General features: G+C 42.6%; 1 protein-coding gene across 2 annotated transcripts; it reads left to right on the top strand.

Annotated features, from left to right (window-relative positions):
* The first annotated feature begins 261 nt into the window (after positions 1-261).
* On the top strand, positions 262-13,719 carry SESN1 (sestrin 1). Of its 2 annotated transcripts, none has more exons than XM_082252513.1 (10): positions 262-410; positions 3,738-3,803; positions 5,952-6,152; positions 6,474-6,656; positions 6,746-6,982; positions 7,590-7,737; positions 8,225-8,334; positions 9,574-9,764; positions 11,084-11,228; positions 12,738-13,719. In XM_082252513.1, the coding sequence occupies exons 1-10, from the start codon at positions 327-329 to the stop codon at positions 12,822-12,824; spliced, it is 1,452 nt and encodes a 483-aa protein (XP_082108639.1). In that variant the 5' UTR covers positions 262-326; the 3' UTR covers positions 12,825-13,719. The 2 variants fall into 2 exon arrangements, with proteins under 2 accessions (XP_082108639.1, XP_082108638.1); XM_082252512.1 differs by having other exon boundaries at positions 8,222-8,334.
* The last annotated feature ends 4,118 nt before the right edge of the window (positions 13,720-17,837 follow it).

The following is a 17,837-nucleotide window of genomic DNA, read 5'->3' as shown; positions in this document are numbered from 1 at the left end:
ACACCCCCATTACATCAGGGGAACCGCTAACTCCGCCCACCCCGCATCACCCTGTCGCTGAGCTCCAATTGGCCGCCCGAGGCACCCGAGTTGTGGCCTGATTGGTCAAGCCTCCTAGGTAGGCGTGTAGGAGGCGCATAGCCTGCTTGGCTAGCACTTGTTTATGAAGCTGTGTGCGGGGCATTGGCTGTCTGTGTGCTGTGAGTGCGGGCACTGAGGAGAGTACAGTCCGGGCTACAAGTCAGAACAATAGGAGAGCTCTATTGTCCTTCTCTACACTGACTGGAATAAAGGATACCTTAGCGTGCTCTCTTACTATAGGAAGGATGAGGCTGTCACCACGAGCAACAGTGCACGACCCAGAGATCATGTGCAGCCGCTGCAGAGAAGTGTGCAGCAACAAGGTGCAGGTGAGCCTACCGACCGTCAGTGATCGCTGCCTCCATTCATTGCTCTGTGTGTGTATGGAGCTTTCCATGAGATCGTCAGCTTCCCCATTGTACTCTGCTTTGCTGTATGATTCAATGAAAACCTTTGTGATTCGTGTGCACAGCGATCTCCTCTGCCTGTGTGCATTCAGATCATCATTATTCATGTGTCTTCTACTAGTGTATTGTCCCTTTAATCTGATCTGATAGCATGACCTGCTTATTGGGAGGGATAGGACCCCCCTCTAATGGACACAACATGTATGGACATGTCTGGGCTGCCAGGAAGTGCCGGATCATATATGTATATACAGGGGGAGGTGATCTCATAGTGCCAGTGCATTTATACCAGCTTTATAGTGCCAATCTTCATATTTAATTTTTTTTTTTTTTTTTAACTGCCAGCGTTCAATTACTTTGTATGCCTTTCTGCTAGAAAACCTGTCCAATATACTTTAGTCATTGCAGGGGAGCAGTCCATACAGTGATCGCTGCAGGGGAGCAGTCCATACAGTGATCGCTGCAGGGGAGCAGTCCATACAGTGATCGCTGCAGGGGAGCAGTCCATACAGTGATCGCTGCAGGGGAGCAGTCCATACAGTGATCGCTGCAGGGGAGCAGTCCATACAGGGATCGCTGCAGGGGAGCAGTCCATACAGGGATCGCTGCAGGGGAGCAGTCCATACAGGGATCGCTGCAGGGGAGCAGTCCATACAGGGATCGCTGCAGGGGAGCAGTCCATACAGGGATCGCTGCAGGGGAGCAGTCCATACAGGGATCGCTGCAGGGGAGCAGTCCATACAGGGATCGCTGCAGGGGAGCAGTCCATACAGGGATCGCTGCAGGGGAGCAGTCCACACAGGGATCGCTGCAGGGGAGCAGTCCACACAGGGATCGCTGCAGGGGAGCAGTCCACACAGGGATCGCTGCAGGGGAGCAGTCCACACAGGGATCGCTGCAGGGGAGCAGTCCATACAGTGATCGCTGCAGGGGAGCAGTCCATACAGTGATCGCTGCAGGGGAGCAGTCCATACAGTGATCGCTGCAGGGGAGCAGTCCATACAGTGATCGCTGCAGGGGAGCAGTCCATACAGTGATCGCTGCAGGGGAGCAGTCCATACAGTGATCGCTGCAGGGGAGCAGTCCATACAGTGATCGCTGCAGGGGAGCAGTCCATACAGTGATCGCTGCAGGGGAGCAGTCCATACAGTGATCGCTGCAGGGGAGCAGTCCATACAGTGATCGCTGCAGGGGAGCAGTCCATACAGGGATCGCTGCAGGGGAGCAGTCCATACAGGGATCGCTGCAGGGGAGCAGTCCATACAGGGATCGCTGCAGGGGAGCAGTCCATACAGGGATCGCTGCAGGGGAGCAGTCCATACAGGGATCGCTGCAGGGGAGCAGTCCATACAGTGATCGCTGCAGGGGAGCAGTCCATACAGTGATCGCTGCAGGGGAGCAGTCCACACAGGGATCGCTGCAGGGGAGCAGTCCATACATTAGTACATATGCAGTGACCTGAATGTCATTCGCTTTATAGTGTCAATCTTCGTCATTCTTCAATCTGTTTTTCTAGTGCCAATGCATTGTAGCCCTTTTAGTGTTCAGTTGTGTCATATACATTGATCTGAATGTCATGGTTGCACTTGCAATGTCTATATAAATTGGCCCAGAAAAAGATCCAACAAAAAAAGCATGCCCCATGTGAGCCCCTGCTTTGGATTGGGATGCATTACTCTGCAGCGGGCATCATAACAGGAGCTACCTGTTGGGGAACAAAGGCTGTTCCTTCCAGCAGCTGCAGAGGCTTTGTCTTTGTGCGGAGCGTACCTGTGTTCAGCACTTCACACATAAAAAGTCACTTAAGCTGGCCATACATTATGCAGTTTTTTTTCTTATTCAAGTTCCTTTATATTTACCTTTAACTATGTAGTGTAAGAGCCTGTCTGATTGCACACAAATTGACAATGTTTAAGTTTGTCCTCCATTATATGGTTTTGGTAAATCTAAAGGAAAATTGTATAATGTGTGGTCGGTCTAACTGCTTCTGACATCATTATTGTGCCTGTATTGTCTACCGTTTTTTTTTTTTTTTGTATCACTGACCGACAGTTCTTTGTATACGCCAGTGATTTATATATGGATCCTCCGCTGGCTATGCCTCATTGAAAAGTCCTATTTTTATATCTTCTGTATACTTGTTCTTAGAATCTAATGATTGGCTTAGTTTTTAATATTGATCTGTTCAAGTAAAGACCCATTTCTGATTAGTGACTTGCAAAAGCCATATAGTATTTAGTAGATTAGTATTCCAATAACATGTCTGGGCAACGAGCAGGAAAAACATTTGTTCTTTGTAGAAGTTAGCCTGTTTAATACAGAGCCAGACAAAACTAGGGATCTAAATGTCTGCTTCTGCAAATAATCTTCTGTTGCTGCGATCTTTCTTTAGATTTAGGTTTAAGTGTTGGTTATGGCACGCTTGGTGAGTATGAAGAATTTTAGCTGAGGTCTGCTGCAAATACACATCTAGCTGGAGGAAGGCTCCCTGTATCGCAAATGTTTGTTAGCTCAGGAAATCGACTTCACAATGTATGCAAGTGCCACCTAAATATGAATTAAAAAAAAAAAATTATATATATATATATATATATATATATATATATATATATATATATATATATATATATATATATATATATATATATATATATAAAAAATATTATTATTTTTTTTTATTATCATTTTTTTTTTAGATTTTTTTTTTTTGCAAAAAGGAGAGCCCTTGATAATTTAGTAGGAATCGGAGGGAACATTGGGGTTGATTTACTAAAACTGGAGAGTGCAAAATCTGGTGAAGCTCTGCATAGAAACCAATCAGCTTCCAGATCTTTTTGTCCAAGTTTAAACGAACAAGCTGAAGCTAGAAGCTGATTGGCTACCATGCACAGGTGCACCAGATTTTGCACTCTCCAGTTTTGGTAAATCAACCCCATTGTGAATTAATTGCTAGAAGTGTGTCCAAGTTAGTTTTTTTAGACTGTACCGTATTAAGAGCAGTTCCTTAGAAATGAAGATTTTGATGTCTCATGTTCTTGGTTGGAAACTCCTGATGTCGTCATAAGAAAAGTGCAACATGCCAGGAAAATAAATTGAAAGTAGCACACAAAGCATTTCCCAAGTGTATGAATTGTTCTCTGCATTGGAATTTCAAGAGCAAACAGAATTTTTCAGTTTTCGTTATATGTAAGATTAGTGATGTATATATTTAACACTGATGTGAACATGTTGTTTTTTTTTTTCTTGTAGGAAATGGGAGTCCGAATCCCTCGCCCCTTAGGACAAGGTCCCAGCAGATTTATTCCTGAAGAAGAGGTTGGTTGCATTTTATGTCCTCTCATTTGATGGTCCTTATTCCTTAACTGGCATGCATACTTTTCTGTCTAGTTTTGTACAGCTTTTAGTATCTTTTGATCATAGTGGAAGATACCTTTGGTGTTGAAGAGATACATTGTTAATGACTTGCATGCATTGATCATCGTATATTCAGAACAGCTTATGCTTGCCATACACACATACATTTTAGGCTGAGAATATTCATATAAAATTCTTTGTACATTTGATGAATTAACAGATGTCCATTCAGTTTTGAAGGTAATGCAATTCATGATCGAAAAATGCATACACTGCCTGAAAATGAGTTTGAAAAGAAGAATTTTCTGTTCTGCTCCTTCGAACGTTCCCGTCACTGTGATGGAAAAAGAAACGTCAATTTGACCCCACCAATGATCAGAAAATTGAACAACATTCTTAAACGAAAATATTTGAAGGAAAATCTATAGGTGTATGGCCAGCACAAGTTTGAATAGCAACTTGCAGGCTTTCTTTACTAGGCTGGATAGATCCCACTAATGCAGACCTCTTTAGTGTAGAATCTGCACATAACCTAGGCAGTCTGCATTGGTACTTGGTTTTCTAGGATGTAGGTCAGAACCATTCTTGTACCTGTCTCCTTACATATAGTTATAATTAGGTAATGTGTTTCTATTCAGAGCACACACTTATTCCCTTTCAACCATTTTAAAAATAGGTTATTTTAGGAAGGTTTGGGCAGGTGCAGAGCACTAAATTCATAAAAAATCCATATTTTTGGACTGTTTTACATGTCAATGGATTTGTCATCGTGAAACCATTTTGTGATTCAGAAAGCACTGCCATCAGCAGAGCCAGTTCCAGCACTTAATGTAGCCTTCATGCAAACTGCAGCGGAGTTGAACAACCGCACAGTATGGTCCTATCTCAGCCGGTGATTTGGACAGTTAAAGAGGTTTTAAAACCACTCTTATAACTTGTACCTATAGGTAAGCCTTACCTATAGGTACTGTAAAAATCTCCCAAACTTGCACCGTTTAGGAGATATTTACTTTTCATGCAGCCGATGACCTCATTGGCACATGCGCTCTGTAAGAATGGCCACCCGTGCCATTCCTTCAGAGCCCTAAGCTGTGAATGGCGGCTCCCACGTGCATGCGTGGGAGTGATGTCATCGTGCCTCTGGCCAATCAGATGACCGGAGGGCGCAAACCAGGAAGTAGGATAGCCGGACATGTTGGCGGTGACGCTGTTGAGCGGCGGCACTGCAGGGGCTTCATTCGAAGTATGTATTTCATACTACTACGACGCACACTAGCTCATTATACCTTTTTGTCTTTCGGGTTTTTTTTTTTTTCTTTTTGAGTTTACAACCTTTAAGTAGCCAAACCAAACTGTTCTTCTCTTGGACTCTCCTCTTATTGGTTTTATACAGACAGTGGTGTATAGGGAAGCGGAGACTGTTTGACTCCATGTGCTGATCCTCCTTATACCAGTATGCTGCACACGCTAGTTTTTTTTTTTTTTTTTACCTTCCTGCATAGAAAGGTAAAAATCCTTGTGCCTTTGCAACCATTTTAAAGATGATATATATATGTGTGTGTGTGTGTATTTTACATGTTCACAGTTCTAGTGAATGCCTACATCTTTTATATGGTAGTCCATCCTAATCTGATATTTCAGGGATTGAGATTTTAAGTTTCTATTGTCCATTTCTTCTCTTGGTGACCTTCAGTTGTGAGATCTCTGCACTTGTATGCCTATCTAAAGCGGCAGTTATGAGGGGGTCTCACCCCTCCTGTTAGATTTAGAGTGTATATTTTGAAGTATGCAGCACATTGAGGACATCTGTTTTCTAGCCGTACAAGTGACATTCCCTGGTAAGAAAGAAAAGCAGTGCCCAGGCAATGTAACCAGCAAGTGTACGACTCTGCTCTTTAGACTTCATTTATAACTGTAATATCACTTTTGTGTGGACTTTCTCTTTAATTATCTTATCATAATATAACAGATACTATAATGTTTACAACTCACTTACTGCTGACATACTGTAGTATATCAGGAACCAGACTGTTTTATTTATTTATTCATTTATTTATTTTATATGTGGTAAAGTTAGTTAAAATGCAATATCTTTTAATATATCCACAGATTCTACAAGTGGGGAATGAAGATGCAAACATGCATTCAGTGTTTGCTGATGTGTTTGCCGACATGGGCCGCCTGGATAACATAACCCTTGTGATGGTGTTCCACCCCCAGTATTTAGAGAGTTTCCTGAAAACACAACATTACTTGTTGCAGATGGATGGTCCCTTACCTGCCTATTATCAGCACTACATAGGGATCATGGTGAGTTTAGTTCTTTGTGTTTACTTGTCTAAGAGCGATTATGCACAGAAGGAAGTGATGCCCCCAATGTTGAGCCTTATTGGACAGTAATAAGCCCCTTTGGGAACTTTCTCTTCAAATGAGCCTAATCAAGGTACTGCATTTTCACTGCTGGTCCTTAGACTGTTGGAGGACAAACAAGTAGCCCATGACCTGTTCTCTAAGAGTTCTCTTCTTTTCACATACAAAAATTGTGTTGGATGCAGTTTTTAGAAGCATAGTCGTCCATCCAAGCCATCAAGATGCTTACTGTCTATTTCATGTCACATTTTCTTGTTTCAGGCAGCGGCCAGGCATCAGTGCACATACTTGGTTAACCTGCACGTCAATGACTTTATCCATAGTGGAGGGGACCAGAAGTGGTTAAATGGCCTTGACAATGCTCCACAGAAGCTACGTAACCTAGGAGAACTAAATAAGCTACTGGCACACAGACCATGGCTGATCACAAAAGAACACATTGAGGTAAGCAATGACTGAATACTGACATTAGCATTGTGTGATGTGAGAGAAAACCATTTGATAGACCAACGTGTTATAATTTGTATTTCCAGCAACTGCTGAAAACAGGAGAGCACAGCTGGTCCCTGGCAGAGCTGATCCATGCTGTAGTCCTTCTTGCACACTACCACTCCTTGGCTTCTTTTACATTTGGGTGTGGAATAAGTCCAGAAATTCATAATGATGGAGGCCATACATTCCGTCCCCCTTCCGTCAGTAACTACTGCATATGTGACATAACAAATGGCAATCATGGAGGGAATGAGAGCCACCAGACAACAGGAAGTGTGGTAAGTTAGCCCATTAACCAGGCTTTATATATCGGTCCTTTCAGAAGCATCAGATCTCTTAAATCTGGTGTCTTGAAAGCCTTGTGACCCCAGGTGATTGGAACAGTTGGGAAGTTCTAAGTAATATCATAGAAAGAAATGGGAGGAGTTTTATACTGCTGTTGGTTAATAAAATCATGAAGTGCTCTGAGATTGATCTAGATAAGTGGTGTCCAAACTGTCGCCCTTTGCTTGCCTCTATCTGTCCTTTTGGGGCACTATTCCATCCACAACTAACACTAACAATGGGGCACCATTCCTCTCACTATTCCTCCCACAGACCCCAATGATGGGGTGTCATTCCTCCCACTGATATCAACACTAGGGGACTATTATTCCTACTGATACTAACGATAGGGCACTATTGCTTCCACTGATACCAACAATGGGGCACTATTACTCCCACTAAAACCAGTGATGGGGCATTTATAAACTCTGAAGGACAGTAAACTGCCCCTTTGTTTAAAAAGTTTGAGGACCCCCCCCCCCCCCCCCCCGATCTAGATTCTTGTAGCAGTAGGCAAATATCTGGACATGAAGTCTGATGGTTTCTGTGTCTCTTGTGCAGGGATTCGATTCTTCTTGTGAAGTTGAAGTTTTGATGGAGAAGATGAAGCAGCTTCAAGAATGTAGAGATGAAGAGGAGGCAAGCCAGGAAGAAATGGCCACACGCTTTGAGCGAGAGAAGACCGAAAGCATGCTGGCTTTTGCTACAGGTACATTTAACTTGAATCTCCATTTATGCCCTAGTGTTGTATGTTATGTTCTAAATCAATAAACCTTAATGGTTAAAACTTGGCACACAATTTGGTTAGAGGTTTAAAGAATGTGTTTTGATCAATACAATGTTTCTTGGAAAAGCTATTAAATATTAGTAAGTTAGTTTTTAGTCAATAATACTGGTAGGGGACTGATGTGTAGTATACGTTCTCCTCACTCATAGTAAGGTAACCGCATAGCTGAGCCCTCTAGCTCTGGAATTATTGTGAAAGTTGCAAGTCCCATCTATCCATTGTGATAAAACCTGGACTAACTGGCCTGCTTTTTCTGCTAATTCCTGCATCACACAGTATTGTGCAGAGATGCCCCCTAACTCTTGTATTGCTCGGATTTTTAACATGGTAGTGTTCGCCTTGTTAGAATCTAATCATTGGTACATGATAAATTGATTTTGTATTGATGATATGCTGTTTCCAACAGAAGATGAGGACCCTCCGCCGGGACGAGAAGTCTCCAAGCATTTTGAAGACACAACCTATGGTTACAAGGACTTTTCTCGGCGTGGAATGCATGTTCCCACATTTCGCGTGCAGGTAGAGGGCCATCTTATTGCAGAGAAAAAAATGTCTAAATTTTCTACTTAAATATAGAGTACTCGCACCTAAATCATGGTTCAAATGAATACCAGATCATTTTTAAACTGCTGTGTAAAAGTTTACAATGGTTCTGCTGTACATATACCGGTAGTAATATTTCTGCCCACTGGTCTGTCTCACAGAAGACTGGGCAAACAGAATTTTGTATCATGGAAACTGATCACACCAGAGAAGTAAACACCCTTTAATACAATAGAGCAAATTCTAGCTTCTTTAATAATTTGTAGAAAGTTTTCATTTGCCATCACATCCAAATGCTTCCTATGTATCTCCTTGTATGGTATGGGACAATGAAAGTCTGGTTGCTTTGTGCAGCAGGGATATACAAGACACTTCTTCTTCTTTTCTTGGTTATTTCTATTGTCTGGAAGCTGTATTGGTGTGGGGCAGAGATTTGAGATCAGGAAAGTCCTCCATCCAATGATAGACTGTTCCTCTGTGATGTTGAGAGGGGATATCCTTAGACATCAATGCATAGGGATTACCTCTGTTTAGCCTACACCACAAAGCAATGAAATCAAAGATAGAATGGTGTAAACCAGGGGCCTCCATACTTTCTAAACAAAGGGCCAGTTAACTATCCTTCAGGCTTTGGAGGGGCCAGACTATGGCAGTGGGAGTAGAAAATGTCCTGGCATTGGTAACCGTGCCCCATCGTTGGTGTCAGTTGGGAGGGATAGGGCCCCATTGTTGGTGTCAGTGGGGAGGGATAGTGCCCCATCGTTGGTGTCAGTGGGGAGGGATAGGGCCCCATCGTTGGTGTCAGTGGGGAGGGATAGTGCCCTATGGTTGGTGTCAGTGGGGAGGGATAGGGCCCCATCGTTGGTGTCAGTGGGGAGGGATAGGGCCCCATCGTTGGTGTCAGTGGGGAGGGATAGGGCCCCATCGTTGGTGTCAGTGGGGAGGGATAGGGCCCCATCGTTGGTGTCAGTGGGGAGGGATAGGGCCCCATCGTTGGTGTCAGTGGGAGGGATAGTGCACCACTATTAATGTCAGTGGGAGCAAGCAAAGGACCACAGTTTGGAGATCACTGGTGTTAACTAACCACTTCCTTTTTTAGGGAATGCCCAAAGACTTGCAAATCTCTATTCACAATATGTTACTAAAAAAACATAATAAAGCATTTTCTTTATTGCAATTTGTGTTTTAAAATATATTTCAACAATTGTGTTGTAGGATTTCAGCTGGGAAGACCATGGTTACTCCTTAGTGAATCGTCTTTATCCAGACGTTGGGCAGCTACTTGATGAGAAATTTCACATTGCATATAATCTCACATATAACACCATGGCCATGCACAACGATGTAGATACCTCAACGCTAAGACGGGCCATATGGAATTATGTACATTGTATGTTTGGAATAAGGTGAGGTCCTAACTGGTACTGTTTTGTATTCAGATGTTGATTTTAAACTTTGGTTCATAGAACATTTGGAATTGAAATCGAGCAGTAGTCCTTCCTCTGAAGTAATAGCTGTCTTAGACAGGGAGATATTTTCTCATCTCCTAGTGTAAAATTACCTGTACAAATTATTATGCTTTTAACCACAAAAAATGGCCTCGTCATTAAGGAAGAAAATCGTCCGGTCCAAAAGTGATTTGGTACTGCGTTACTTTAACGGACAATTGTGCGGTCGTGCAACGCTTTCCCCAAATAAAATTAATGAATTAATGTCCTCCCCCCCCCCCCCCCCCCTCCCCACAAATGGAGCTATTTTTTTTTTTTTTCTTTTTTTTTGCGCTATAAACACAAAAAGAAATGGGGGGGACAAACTATTTTTCACTTTCTGCTATATAACATTCCCCGAAGGAAAAAAAAACAAATTATTTTCTTAATTTTGGGGCAATTTGTTTTCTGCTACATATTTTTGGTAAAAAAAAATCCCAATAATCATATTTTGATTGGTTTGCGCAAAAAGTTATCGCGTTTACAAACTAGGGGAAAGATTTGTCCTTTTTTTTTTTTTTTTTTTCTAGTAATGGCGGCGATCAGCATTTGGTTTTTTTTTTTTTCCGACTCCCCCCCCCCCCCCCACTGACATTTCTTGACAATTTTGGGGGGACCAGTGACATTACTACAGTAATTAGTGCTAAAAATATGCACTGTTACTGAGTTAATAATGACACTGGCAGGGAAGGGGTTAACCCATGGGCGATCAAAGGGTTAAGTGTGAGCCTAATGGGTGGGGGGTGGGCTTTTGAAATCAATACAGAGACCTGTGTTGCTAAATAGGAGGAACACAGGAGCTCTGCATTGATACCAAAGAGAACAATGGTCTGCTGTGTTTACAACAGCAGACTGCTGTTTCTTCACGGGGAGTGATCCCGGGTGCCCGGTGCCAATCATGGCCGCCGGCCCTGTGGATCGGCTTCCCCGCTGATGAGTGGGCATGTGGTCCCAGGATCGCTTCCACGAACCCGCCGTACAGGTACAGCGCCGTATAACTGTGGTGGCTGGTCGGCGAATGGTTAATGTACTACTGATTCAGACTTAACTCGCTGGTTGCTTTGAATACCCAATCGTGCAGGTTGGGGGGGAAAAAAAAGTAGTTTGCTTTCCTTACGATTTTGATAATTGAAGTGAATCTTCACTCTGTTTCTTTAGCTTGTGAAATCTGCTTTCGGTTTGACAAAACAATAGCAATAGAATGATGTTCATTACACCCTTTTTTGTTTTTGCTGCAGATATGATGATTATGACTATGGAGAAATAAACCAATTATTGGACCGAAGCTTTAAAGTTTACATAAAAAATGTGGTGTGTAGTCCAGAAAAGACGACAAAACGAATGTATGATAGCTTCTGGAGGCAGTTCAAGCATTCTGAGAAGGTGAGTGCAGTGAAATCCATTTTCAGTGGTTACATATATAATCTTCCTAGTATTAAAGGAAATCTGTGATCACAGATTTTGTGACACAGCAGTCCCTATGAACAGGGCATAGTGATCACAAGTCACAGAATTCAAACAAGTAAACGTGGGAATCTTCACAAACTAAAGCCTTGTACACACGCACCGATTGTTGGCCGAATGATCGGCCGTCTTTTGTCCAGTGTTGTTGTGTTGGTTGAAATGTGCTCTAGACTGCACACAAATTTTGTCGGCCAACAACAACCAACTTCAGAAGTGATGTCATGTTCTGGTCTACTTTCCGTGTGTTTTTCTTCTCTGAGCATGCCCAGTCTTGCTCATCTGACTTTTGTCGGCCGAAATCTGTACTGACTGAAGAACAATCGGCCGTTCTGGTGACGGCCAACAAAAATTTTATAGCATGCACACCAGATTTTGTTCGGCCGAAAAGTCGCAGTCGGTTGTCTGAAGCATCATACTAACAATCGGCCGATCGGACGTTGGCCAAAAATTTACGGCCAACAATCAGTGCGTGTGTACGGGGCTTAAGTTTACAAACTTCAAGATTGATCAGAATAATCGGAGTAAGCTAGCAATATCCAAGCTAGCTATTGCTAACTTAGCTATTGACAGATACAGAACAGGCAGACAAACTGATTTGTCAGGGTTTTTCTAAATATTTAACCCCTAGGCGCCGAGCGAACGCAAACATGCGGCCTCCCGGCGGCTGGGTCTTGGCGCTGAGTGGCCGCAAATTTGCGTGTATTAGTGCCGATAGAGCTGTGACAAGAGCGTGCGCCCTGTGCCCTCCCGGCGTAGTGACCAGCGGCTCACAAAAGGCTCCTGATTTTGTTACTTGTGATTGGGAGCTTTCTGATCATGTGATGGCCAATCACGGTGGTCACAAGCCCCGCCTCCCGGATATCACAACCCCTTAAAGCGATGGCGCCAAATGGTAAAATTTGTAAACACTATGTTCTATAGCATTTATTTTACAAAAATGTAATGTGGGTTGGCAGTCTCTGCCTAAAATGACCACAGCGCTACTACAAGCAGCAAAAGACTGGACCATATAAATATCGCTGTCATGATTGTAATGCCATATCAGTATGGGACCACTTTTTCATGATTCTCTGACCGGCTCCTGACGTGCTAATTGGATGTGGAGAAACCCGTATCCCTTCACAATAGTGTGAACTCGGCCTAAAAGTATTTTTGGAGCAAGTAACAAACATGTAATAAAGGAAAACTGTGCATATTCTGGGTTGGTGACCGTGGAAACCAGAGCCAGGCAGAATTTTCAGGAGGGTCAGCAGTGGAAACCTTTTATCAGTGGGGGTTTTTTTTTTTTTGCTTTATTTTTGTGCTGCTTGCAACTTCTACACAGAAACTGTATGATGGTGCCTGGCACAATGTAGCATCGCTTAAAGAAAGAAAGAAAGAGAATACGTTTTGAGCTCAAAATTCACATCTTGTTTTCCTGTATCGCAGGTCCATGTTAATTTGCTTCTTATGGAAGCGAGGATGCAAGCTGAACTACTGTATGCTCTGAGAGCAATCACCTGGTATATGACCTGAATGGTTTATCCGAAGAGATCGCCCGAAACGAATGTTCGACGGGGAAATCTGCTTAGTGCACTGCCGACTTCCCATGACTTTCTGATAGTTACCTTTTCTCAGAAGTCCATTGTGCCATAATTGCCATCATATCAGCTGTTTGGTTTGTGCGACTGATTTCTCACATTGAACTGACATTTGAATGTCCTAAAAGAGATGATGCCTTGCTATCCTGCTTCGAACACCTGCAAGTCTGGTCTTTGCCATCCAGTGATGTTGCGTGTCTTTGCAGTGATGGACACTTAGGAAGTATTGAGGACAAGGGGCCAGGGAAACATGCACTATGATTTCCCATTTGGTCAATAGTGGTGCTGCTGATGTTTTGATGAGACGCGGGCCTCTCAATTAAGCTATGTACATGAACACTGCTACAACCTGAGCCTTGTTATATAACTACACACAGAATGTGTGCATTCCCATACATTTGTGCATGTTTTCTGGTTGGTCATCTACAGCAATTAACCAATCACCCAGCATATGTTGCTGATTTCAGCTATTGGCTTTATATAGTGCTGGGGGGAAAAAAAAAAAAAAGCTGTGATTTTAATGAGTGTATATTATATATCAACATATGATATATGTTCAAATTGTCTTCCTGAAAATCGATGTATAAATATTTCTTTTTTTTTCCCAGTCTTCAGAAGGTATGTTACCAGTCTCTGACAACAGAGAAAGTGAAATATCTCTTTGGTTGTGGGGTGCACACTTAGTTGTATCACACTGCTGTCTGTATAGCAGTGGTTAGGGTGGAGGGATGTAGGTAGCCTGTGTGACTTAGCCATTCATAAAGTCATTTGCAGCTGCTGAAATATCACCCGCAGTTTACAGTTTCAAACTTGATCAAGATGTGAATGTTAAGCTTAAAAAAAAAAAAAAAAAAAAAAAAGTGGTTATTGGAAAACTAATGTATGGAAGGGATTGTATTTTGAACGTTTAAACAGGTAAATATCTTTTATTTGAAGCATTTTCAGTATTAATGACTTTTTTTTTTTTAAATAAAGAACATCCATGTTGATTGTGTGTGGTTTTTTTTTTTTTTTTTTTTTTTTTTTTTTTATTTGAATGAATTTACTTGTGTCATGCTAGATGACGGTTGTGTATAATTTTTGTTTTGAATGTGGTGGCAGAGAAGAAAAATATTTCATAATTTTAGTAGGAATTTAACATATCAAGAAAATATATGAATGAAAAAGTCCACTAGTGTAGTTTTTAAAAGAAGGTATATGTAAAGTTATCAAATCCATACAATAGAAAAAGACTTGCATACCCACAAGTGTACTATAGAAAGGTTGCCTTGCAAAGTAAGAGGTTCACCTTTTATCAACCGGATGTTTTTAGAGCAGGGAACAAAGAAAGGAAAATGGGGTTTATTTACTAAAAGCAAATCCACTGTACACTGGAAGTTCAGTCGCTGTAGATCTGAGGGGGGGGGGGACGGGACATGCAAGGAAAATAAAAAAACAGCATTTTTGCTTGCACGTGATTGGAAGATAGTACTGCACTACCAAGTGCACAGTGGATTTGCCTTTAGTAAATAAACCCCAATGTCCTCATTAAAGTTGAAGGCTGAGAGAGCATATTGGCTAGGCACAAGAGTCTTGTATGTAAGACCACTTTATCCTTGTAATAAAGCAGAAACCGACCTTTTTATGAGAGAGCTGCTAACTCTGACCGCCTGTCCGTTCTCATCTGATCCGATTCCCCTGGACGGATCGAAAATAGGGTTTCCATCCGTCTGGATTTCACGGACAGGATCAGAGGCGGGTGTCGGCGGACATGTCACTGCTGACATCCGCTGCCCCATAGGGATGCATGGAGGATCCGATCAGGTCCACCTAAAAAACTGACAGGCGGATCTGCTCGGATCGTTCGTGTGAAAGGGGCCTTAAGGGCCATACACACTATAAGATTTTCTGAAGACTTTTTCCTTCCGATTTACCTTTTCTATGTAGTGCAAGGGCCTGCCAGATTGCATACAAATTAAAAGTGTTTAGGTTTGACCTCATATTATATGGTTTTGGTAAATCTAAAGGAAAAAGTCTTCAGAAAATCTTATAGTGTATATGGCCCATTAGTTTGCAAGTTTAAAATACACTCCCGGTTTCCTGATCGCTTTTCACAAAGCGAATGCTATTCATGGGACACTTAATTAAGTGTACTGCAAGTAATGGAGACACTAAGTCTTGACTCCTATAAAGCTACAGTATTGATCTGATAACCAGGACTAACTAACCTGTCTTACCTTTACATATCACTGGTCCCTACTGGGGTTAAGGCTTTGCCCTGTCATTGTGGGCATAGCCTCAGAGGAATCTTCAGCATCTGGAAACCATAGGAATGGGGAGCACAGCCCTGGACCTGTATAACACCCTGCAGCTATACACTCCTTTCACTCGGTGCCAAGATGAGCACCCAAGCAGAATCTACCTTAAAGTGGAGTTCCACCCTGTTTTACAACTTAAAGTTTTAGTTCGGGCTGTCCATTCTAAACAACAATTGGGAATTTTTTTTGGTGTTTCTTACCTTATTTTTAGGGCATTCTAATGTTCACTTTCTCCTTCCTCCCCCCCCCTCCTCGGCCGTGGCCGCCGTCATCACTTCCTGTCCTGCATTGCCTCATGGGAGCTGTTTGTAATCACTCCCAGAAGGCAATGGGCAGTGACGTGGGCGGCCGGCCTCTCCTCCTATTGCCTTTTTTCCAAACCAGAAATGACGCATGAGAAGCGGAGTCAAGCGCGTCCGGCGCCAACTTTAAGAAGGGTAACACTTCTATTTTTTGCCAGTGTTGCCCTATTGTCCTTAATAGCGAAGTGGGAGTCCCAGCTCCAAACTCCACATTAAACTGTTCCCTGCTGTTTTTCAAACATGGCCATTACATTCCAAAACATTATTGGCCAACCACAGCATAGTCCAGGTTAGGCTAAAGATCCCAAGGTAATACCAAGTTTATACCAATCTGGACTGCACTGCTTTTTTTTGCTATAGTAGAAGGCAGTGAAGAGTTGACTGAAGAATCCAAAATAAATGACTGACAAATTAACCACTTTAGGACCGGAGGATTTTCCTGCTTTACGTCCAGGCCACTTTTTGCAACTTGGCACTGTGCGACTTTAACTGACAATTGCCCGGTCATGCAACGCCGTACCCAAACGAAATTTACGTCCTTTTTTTCACAAAAAAGAACCTTCTTTTGGTGGTATTCGATCACCTCTGCGCTTTTAATTTTTTGCGATATTAATAAAAAAAAGAGCGACAATTTTGAAAAAATAACAATATTTTTCTACTTTGACAGTTGAAAAATATCCAATATATTCAATTTTTGTCATATATTTAGGCCAAAATGTATTTAGCTACATGTCTTTGACACAAAAATTCTCAATGAGCGTATTTTTAACCGCTTTAAGACAAGAAGATTTTACCCCATTCCTGACCAGGCCATATTTTGCGATTCGGCACTGCGTTACTTTAACGGACAATTGTGCGGTCATGCGACACTGTACCCAAATGAAATTTATGTCCCTTTTTTCCCCACAAATAGAGCTTCCTTTTGGTGGTATTTGATCACCTGTGCGATTTGTTTACTTTTTGCGCTATAAACAAAAAAAGAGCGACAATTTTAATAAAAATAACTATTTTTTTCACTTTTTTTTGCTGTAATAATGACACTGGCAGGGAAGGGGTTAACTTTAATGGTGATCAAGGGGTTAAATGTATGCCTGGTGCTTAATGACGTGTGTGGGGGGAGGGGATTGAGTGACACAGGCACAGATCGCAGGTTCAGCTATGCTGAATCCTGTAATCTGTCCCTGCCTGTCACATAGGAGATCCGCCCGCTTTGATTACACAAGCGGGTGGATCTCCTCACTCAATCCCCGACGATCGGGGAAGAGCGGCAGTGATCACCGCCTCTCCTCCCCTGGCCCGACTCCCGCTGTGTCTGAATACAGTGGGAGCGCGCCCCCCATAACGAGCCACTTTGCCGCAGTACGCTCAATGTGAGTGGTCAGCAAGTGGTTAAAAATAAAGAAACAGACATATAAAAACTTCTACATAAGGAAGAAGAGGTAAGAGGTCCATCAACCAAGGACACTAGCAAACAAAAAATAAGGTGTCTCATGGGAGTGGTGGAGTGGGGTAGGCTTATAGGAAGACCCCCCCCCCCCACGGTGGGGGGGGTATCCAGAAAAGATTTACCAGTTTCCAATCATCTGAAGATAGTAGCCTTTAACCAGAGGTCTATAAATATCCAACCTGTGTCCTATACTGTATAATTACAGTATACCAAGCTGAATGCATGGCTAAAGACCTGGTGTAAGAAGGAGGGATTTGGGTTTTTAAAGCACTGGGCTCACTTTTCATTGGGGTGCAACCTATATGCTAAAAATGGTTTGCATCTAAATGGAAGGGGTCTGTTTTGCTGGGGGAGAGGTTTATGGGAAGGCTGGAGGAGTTTTTAAACTAGGATTGAGGGGGGAGTGTGAATTAGATTATAATGGGGAAGACAGGTCAGGCAGGGGTCAGCCCCTATTGGTGGGTGGAATGGGGAAAGATGGGGGGAGAGTTATGGCAGAGGGATAAGAAGGTTCCCATGTTACAAACAACCATTGGAAATGGTACTATTTGTACCAAAATTAAAAACATGCAAAATGGGACAATGATTTAAAGTGTTTGTTCACCAATGCCAGAAGTCTGCCAAGCAAAATCGGTGAGTTGGAAGCTCTGGTGCACGAGGAGAACTATGACTTAATTGGTATTGCTGAATCTTGGCTTCATTCTTCACATGACTGGGCTATTAACCACTTAAGCCCTGGGCGATTTGGCTGCTCAAAGACCAGGGCCTATTTTGCGATTCGGCACTGTGTGATTTTAACGGACAATTGCGCGGTCGTGCGACACTGTACCCAAATAAAATTGATGTTCTTTTTTTTTCCACAAACAGGGCTTTCTTTTGGTGGTATTTGATCACATGTGCGA

This window comes from Pelophylax lessonae (genome assembly GCF_965119305.1).
Source record: "Pelophylax lessonae genome assembly, chromosome: 3".
NCBI lineage: Eukaryota > Metazoa > Chordata > Amphibia > Anura > Ranidae > Pelophylax > Pelophylax lessonae.
The sequence above is the reverse complement of the archived record's forward strand: the minus strand, read 5'-3'. Positions and strand labels throughout refer to the sequence as shown.